The sequence below is a fragment of the Halyomorpha halys genome, unplaced genomic scaffold, assembly GCF_000696795.3.
Source record: "Halyomorpha halys isolate HHAL.00 unplaced genomic scaffold, Hhal_1.1 Scaffold470.1, whole genome shotgun sequence".
Classification (NCBI taxonomy): Eukaryota; Metazoa; Arthropoda; class Insecta; order Hemiptera; family Pentatomidae; genus Halyomorpha; species Halyomorpha halys.
The window spans coordinates 736978-744619 of NW_027115723.1; the positions used below are offsets into that span (position 1 = coordinate 736978).

The following is a 7642-nucleotide window of genomic DNA, read 5'->3' on the forward strand; positions in this document are numbered from 1 at the left end:
AAGATTACTTTGAGCATTAAGACAAGGTCGGCAAGTTTCAATTATTATTCATAAATAATTAAGGTCATTGACCGGACATGTATATACTTCTTGTTAATGTTGAATAATTAAAATGATAACAATTTTTAAGTCCAATAATTTGTGTTTCTGCTTAATTATCACTAGAATTGTGCATATTTTTGTGTTTTCTAAAAACTTTTGAAGTGTTGATTTATCCCCTTTTGGATCTCAAAGCCTCCTTTATAATTTTGTTTTTTAAGTTAATAATACTAAATTGTTATATGCCTGTTAGATCTTGCTAAATTGCATTAATTATCTTTTTTAATTATTTTCCAGGTGGACGGGAGAGCAAAACGTATGGTGTTGAAGTTAGCACTGGAAAAATTCTTTATGAGTGTTCTATGTCCAAATGTGATAATGAATCCAAAAGTAGTCCTGTGGGTGATGTAATTGTTGTTCAGCGTCAGACACAAACAATTAGAGCTATTGAACCACGATCAGGTGCTGAAAGGTTAGGATATATTTCTATTGTTATCTTATTATCAATAATGCTATAATATATGATCAGCGTTTATCAAAGTTTAATGTATTTTTGTAGATAATGAGTAACTATTTCACTGTGTGCCTGCGATTGTGAATTTTTTCACATTGGGGCCTTAGCCTTTCCTAAAACCTCAGTATAAGCTCTGCTGTATTTTTATAAAGATTTGGCCTTTTTTTCTTTTAATGAAAGTTATAATAAACTTTTGGCAATTTCTGAAAATTCTTCAGCTTTTTAAATTTTAGCTTTCTTCACATTTCTAATTTATATTCCTTAATTAAGCTGTCTTTTCTGTTTCTCACATCAACCCTTTCTTAGAAAATTAAGGAAGTAATAATAAGTAAACTATTATTAGGAATATTAATATTGGAGTAAAAAAAAATTATACAAATTATAGTAATCATTCTTTCAACAAATTTTGATTGATTTCTTCTTTATCAATTTTTACTACATTCTGATTGATAGTGAAACTTTTAAAAATTCTGAAATATAAGGGATATTATTTACTTTACCTTCATTAGAAATATTTAAACATGGAAAATATAAGATTAATACTTGCCCATATTTATAAATATTGTGTGAGAAAAACATGCTTTTTTAACTGTAATCCTTTAACACCAATGAATAGAAGTGTTAAAATGGGTGAATAAAGGTATTGAATATTAATTTTAATATTGAAAAGAATAAGGGGCAGCATGGTAGGGTAAATGGAATAAATAGATTGTATTTTGCTTCTTTCTATGGCAAGTTTAGATGTCTAGTCGTAATTTCAAAGTTTTCAAAAATATATTTGTATCTTGATTCTTCTTGAAATTATATTGCTTATTGCTTTTAAATTTGTATTTATTATGGTGTTCTAATTATCCTCTATTTAATACAGGTGGAACTTCAGTGTTGGTCAGCATGATGTGAAAATAGCTCATGATCCCTCATCATATTGCCATAGTGTTATAGACCCTTCAGCAGATTATATTTTAAAAGTTATTGTTCCTGATGGTCTTATTTGTGCTATTAGCAAGACAAATCCTGGGGAAGTAGTATGGAAGCATAAGGTAGAATTTTAAATTTTAAGTATCATGAATTAATTAGTCTTATAATCTCTAAGGATTAGTAATGACCCATTAGGGGTGAACTACTAATCCTATCATAGCTATTTATGAAGCATTCCATAAAGATGACCCACCTGTAAAGTTTAAACAAATATTTGAAGGGCTTGGAGCAGGAATATGACAAACCACATGATAAAAATTATCCTGTAGAGCAGTTTCAAACATTTTACAATACTTATTTAATGTCTTATATATTTAATATTGTATATAAATGTGTTAAAATTATGGTGTTAGACAAATGAACAAAATGAATGAATTGTTTTATAGAGAAAGCATTTTACACAAAATTTTAATTTTTATCTAAATTGTGGCTTATCATGTTCTTGCCCTTAGCCATTCAATTTGAATCACTTCCAGCTGTCAAAAAGTTATTTGAGGGGTCTCAGTATTTTCTGGAAATGCTCTAGTTTCAGATTAAAAACAAATTATTTTACTCTAAAATATTTACACTTAAGTTGAGATTGCTTTCTTTAGTTAAGATTGCTATTTATTTATACTGATAGCAGTTATTGCTATAAAGAATTAAAGAAATCAGGAATATTTGTTTATGTTTTAGGTAAAAAAAAACATGGTTTCCTTTTTTCATAGTATCTCGTTTACTTTATTTTTTTAAATTTTATTGTTATAATTAATTTAATAAGTTGTTATAAAATTAAATTTTCCAAATTTCAGTTTGAGTATCCCGTTGTAAGTGCTTGGCAAGTGATAAAAGGACAAATGAAATGGGTTGATCTATTTGGAGGTTCTAATGTTAGGGAAGATCATTTTTCTTTACCAAAATCACCTGTACTGTATATTGGTATGCATAATAAACAGGTTTGTATATATATGGATCCTAACATTTTTATTATTTTCGGAATTATTGTCTAGCCTTGAAATTAATTCAATTTTTCTTTTTATGAAGTTGTATATTCAGGAAAGTGTCCAAATGCAACGCAAAGTATTGGAACATGCACAAACCCATCGGATTGCTGGTGAAACCTTTCTTCCAAGAATTCCTTGGAGACCTGTTCCAGGTAAATTGTTCTGATCTGGATGATACTGATGACTATTTGTTATAGTTGACTGCTTAATTAGACAACTGGGGCCAAAATTTTTGTTGTCAGTTTTGTAGAGTTTTAAACAAAATTAATATTTCTTGTGTTATGAGTTTTAATACTTATGTTCTTCCATTCTTTGTAACAGATAGTGTGCCTTAATTTTTTTTTTTATAAGTAGTTCGACTATACTGTAATTTTTTGGTTTTAGAGATTTGTTTATGATCCAATCAGTTTGATTTGTTATGTTCCTACATTTTTTATAAGAATGTTGGTATTTAATTTAATAAAATATTGATTTTTAGCTAGAGTTCTTGGAATAACTGGACCAAAAGAACCAATCCTTCAAATCACTGAAGAAAAATCTCAAGCATCAACCACTGCACTATCTGTGCTTTATGGTTCGGAGTATGTTAATGGTATGTATAAATAAATTACATAAGTAATATTTGCTTTTAAGGAATAACCCTATACAAATAGAGCCTAACTCAGAACTATCAAACATTGGTAAATTGTTTATTGTTACTATGATTATATTTTTTTAAATGGTGAAATCTAAAATATTCAAAATAAATGGCTAATAATAATAGTATAAATTGACTAACGATCAGCAACAACATTAAAACCAGAGTTGAAAACTAAAATTAACAATAAATATAGGAAGGAGTATTATAAATATTCAATTACTAAAACTCTACCAAAATGCAGAAATATAAAGCTTTAACATAATCTCTGTTAATGATAAGTATTATGTTATTTAAGGTATAAATTATTTGATAAAAAAAGTTTTTAAAAATTAAACTTCACTGTTTTAGGAAATGGATATTTTCTGTATAGTGCTGCAGATGTTGAAAAGGCTGAAACTGGTTTATGTTCTTCAAATGACAAAGTAAACATCACTATAGTTATAGACAATGGTGAGCCAACTATTGAAGATATTGATGATGAGGATGAAGAAGAAAAGGAAACACCTGTCCAAGTTATCATGGTTTCCTTTTGGTACTGGTGGTGAGTAATATGCTTTTTTATATTGGAAATATTTAGTTGTTTTTTACCCGTATTTTTAATTCCTTTAAGTGTTTTTTATGGAGAGGAAAGGAGGTGTAGTAAATGTTGGGAATATTTATTGCGTGGAGCCGGTTTAAGTTTTCATTAAAGTGAATGAAGTGTCACTTTATGACACACTTCTGTTAGGATATTGGGCTTGCAATAGCTAGTTATTAATATGTTCATTTTAAATCATTAATTCTCTATTGGCATGAAATGATAGAGCTGTGTTCTTTAATTGAAAGATTCTTCATTATTTTATTGAATTTTCGATGCAGAGTGTTAAAAATGCAATATGATCGGACTTAAGCTATGATTGTCTATATTTTGGACTTATGAATCGAATATATTTGTAATTGATTGTCCCTTACAGTTCCTATTTGTAAATTCAAGAAATCTGAGTATAATCTTATAGTTGCCTGAAAATGATGTGGAAAAATTGATGAACAAGATATCTTTTTATCAGTTCAAGAGATTTTCTTTATTTTGAATCTGAATGAATAAACAATTGAAAATGAAAGTCTGTACCGCTACAGCCCATGAATGAGCCAGGGGTTCAGTACTTTGTTAGGAAGTACTGGTTCATGCATAACTGTGTGCAAGGAGGTAATTTGTTGTGATCAAGTTCAACTGCCAAATTTTTCCCCAACTAAGGGGGGTGGGACCAACTGTATGAGGCTGGATGGCCACAGAGGGCTGACACATGGCTACAGTAACAATATAATTAATCATCTGCCATAGCCAGATTTGTACCCAGGTCCTTGAAGTTAGTAGCACAGTGCCTTTACTCGCTGAGCTACTCTGTTCTTCAAGAATAAATAATTAGCGAACATAAAAGAAAGTAATTAAGAAATAAAAAATTGATCCTAATTGATTACTGTGTAATTAATTTTTTTATGATTCAGTTATTATTTTTAACATAAATTGCAGAACTTATGTTGATGGTGAATCTTTTCTTTTTAGGAAGGAAGTGTTGCTGACAAGTATTTCTACTGCAATTCTACTGAATGTTATTCTTCAAAGGCGGTTAATTCTCTTTCTTAGAAAAAATAAGGATGAGGTACGAACAATGACTTTTTAATTATATTTAACAAAAAAAAAATGTGAACAGTGGTAAATGGAAAAGGTGGCTCTTCTTTTTGCATATCTATATTTAAACTCATTTGAATTATAAAAATATTTTATTAAGGAGTGAAGATTGTTACAATTTTTATTAAAACACTTTGTTGACTCTGCCTATCCATCTAGTTTTTGGTCTCTCATGTGGTCTCTTGCCAACTATAATGGCATTCATTGTGAGGCGAACTGATGGATTGCTTCCAGCCACATGACCCACCCATCTTAAACCCCTTTCTTTCATATCACGAGTTATTTACTGACCAGTCTCTGCAAGTATTTCATTATTAGTTCTTCTCCTCCATGTGTTAAGGCTCTGATCTCGCTCCTGCAGAGCCCAGATCCTGCAGCCGTATATCAGAGCTGGCTTTATCATGGCACTGTACACTCTCAGCTTCTGATTTTTTCAGGATTTCAGTATTCTTGATAAAGAGAAGAAGTTCATACATGTAATAAGCTGGTCTCTCTCAGTCTGTTAATCACTTTTTGAGGTTATTGTGAAGCCGAACTATTGGAAACTATCTACTTTCTGAAACAATTTGCCATCCATGCAAACAATATCATTAGGGTAGATTTTTCGGCTTACAGTCTTATAATTTTTCCACATTTATTTACTTTATAGGGATCTGTTCATTAGTAAGCCCAATAACTTATTAATCATTTACCATTTTGAAGATAACTGAAAAAAACAAAACACGATTTTTAAAATTTTGCATACTAAGAGTAATATTTTTTTTATTTTAGGATCGAGAACCATTAGTGGAAGGCCCAATAAGTGGGCACACCAGGAACAATTCTTCATCTAAGTTTGCATTCCCAGTCCTGTTCAGCAGTCCATCAGAATATGTATCTCGCTATTTAACTGATTTTGAACCTGTTCATTGCCTTGGAAAAGGAGGTTTTGGTGTTGTTTTCCAGGCCAAAAACAAAATTGATGACTGTCATTACGCGATAAAAAGAATTCCTCTTCCTAATAAGTAAGAACATTTTGAAAATCATTCATGTAATATGAATTTCATAACCTTAATTTCAATCTTAAGATTACAAATGTTCTTCCTTGTTTAGGGAAGAATCACGTGAAAGGGTTATGAGAGAGGTGAAGGCTCTTGCTAAACTTGATCACCAAAATATAGTCAGATATTTCAATGCTTGGTTAGAGTGCCCACCTCCTAACTGGCAAGAAACTCAAGATGCATTGTGGGCTCACACTCATAAGTAAGTTTTTGTATTTTCTACCCATTTTTAAATATTTTCTTTATTCTATTAATATATTATTAGTTTTTATCTGTACTGGTTACCCGTTCCCAATACTTATCTCACTCTCAGTAGTGAGAGTTTGTATCACTTCGGATCAGCATTATATATTATAATTTTGAAAAATATAATATAATAATTAAGAATAATTTTACAATTCACATTTAAAAATCTGGTATATGCATCTTATAATTTGACTTACTACTCTACTTTTGAGATTAAATTAATACAAACATAACTAATAAATTTATTGAACCTTGTACATTTCGTAACAGCTATTTCATTATTCAAGATTACTAAATATTAAAAAATAAGATTTATTGCATTTGACAACAGTATTAATCATTTATTATTTTATAAATTTTTCAGAGATGAGATTTTTAGTGATGATGCAGTAAGAGTTGATCTGAGCAGTCAAATAACACCTTCCAGTGAAATACCTCCTTCTCTTCCAATTCACCACAGAAAGCAAAAAAATGTCCTTAAATCATTATGGGAAAAGGCTTCATCATTCTATCCAGGAAGCTGTCAAATTGAGGAATCTATCGAAAATCAACCAATTCACCGACAAATTCAAGATGTCAGTGACTCTTACATAGTGTTTGAAGGATCTTCAAAAAAAGAAGAGTCATTTATTGAGGAATCTAAAGAATTATCCCAGTGTATTACGAATGGGACAGCTATTACATGCTGTACCAGACCAAGCTCCCTGAGTATTTCCTCAGGACCAAGTGATGGAAGAAGCCTGCGAATGTATTTATTTATTCAGATGCAGCTGTGTCGGAAGGAATCTTTAAGAGACTGGCTTAGTGACAACTTGACACGTGACAAAAAACAAATAATGCATATTTTTGACCAAATTGTACAGGCTGTTGAATATGTACATCTTCAAGGGTTGATTCACCGAGATTTAAAGGTATTACAAAAAAAAGTTTACTATATTTTTTAAATTATTAGTAACTAAAGAGGATTAATTTTAAAATTGTTATTCTTCTCTGTTTTTCTTTTAAATCTGAATTAATAACAACAATCGTTTAACCTTTCACTATGATCTATGTTACTCAAATGGATAAATATTGCTCAAAAACATTTGGTTCATGACTTTATTACTTAAATTTACTTGTTGATATGACCTCATTTCAGCTTTGATTGACTACAGCAATGCTTTATATTCTACTTGTTAAGTATTCCTACAGTGCACCATACCACCTTAAACAACCCCTAGATGATCAATGGTGTCAATATATTGCACAGTTTTTAATAGTGTACAATATATTAACTATCAGTATATCATCATATATTGATACAGTTCACAATATATTGTGCCAATATAAAAGAATTTGATTCTTTTTTTTTTTTTATAATTTTTTGAGGTTTATAATTACTTCCATCATTTTCAATAAATTATTATTTATTCACTCATTAACATTGTACAACGTTTCGGGACACACACCGTCCCATATTCATGTACTACAAAAACCTCATGATTTCACATGGGAAAATCATGTCCTCCATTTTTTCATCTTCACTAAAGTGAA

The 7642-nt window shown here is 30.0% G+C and overlaps 1 protein-coding gene across 1 annotated transcript in view; it reads left to right on the forward strand.

Annotated features, from left to right (window-relative positions):
• The window catches only part of PEK (pancreatic eIF-2alpha kinase), a 14184-nt gene that overhangs the window by 2744 nt on the left and 3798 nt on the right, over nucleotides 1-7642 (forward strand). The window contains exons 4-13 of the mRNA XM_014424443.3: nucleotides 337-511; nucleotides 1422-1593; nucleotides 2323-2466; nucleotides 2555-2666; nucleotides 2993-3106; nucleotides 3503-3695; nucleotides 4698-4794; nucleotides 5595-5827; nucleotides 5916-6065; nucleotides 6474-7020. Of these exons, the coding sequence (XP_014279929.1) occupies nucleotides 337-511; nucleotides 1422-1593; nucleotides 2323-2466; nucleotides 2555-2666; nucleotides 2993-3106; nucleotides 3503-3695; nucleotides 4698-4794; nucleotides 5595-5827; nucleotides 5916-6065; nucleotides 6474-7020 (1937 nt within the window). The remainder of the gene's footprint in view (nucleotides 1-336; nucleotides 512-1421; nucleotides 1594-2322; nucleotides 2467-2554; nucleotides 2667-2992; nucleotides 3107-3502; nucleotides 3696-4697; nucleotides 4795-5594; nucleotides 5828-5915; nucleotides 6066-6473; nucleotides 7021-7642) is intronic.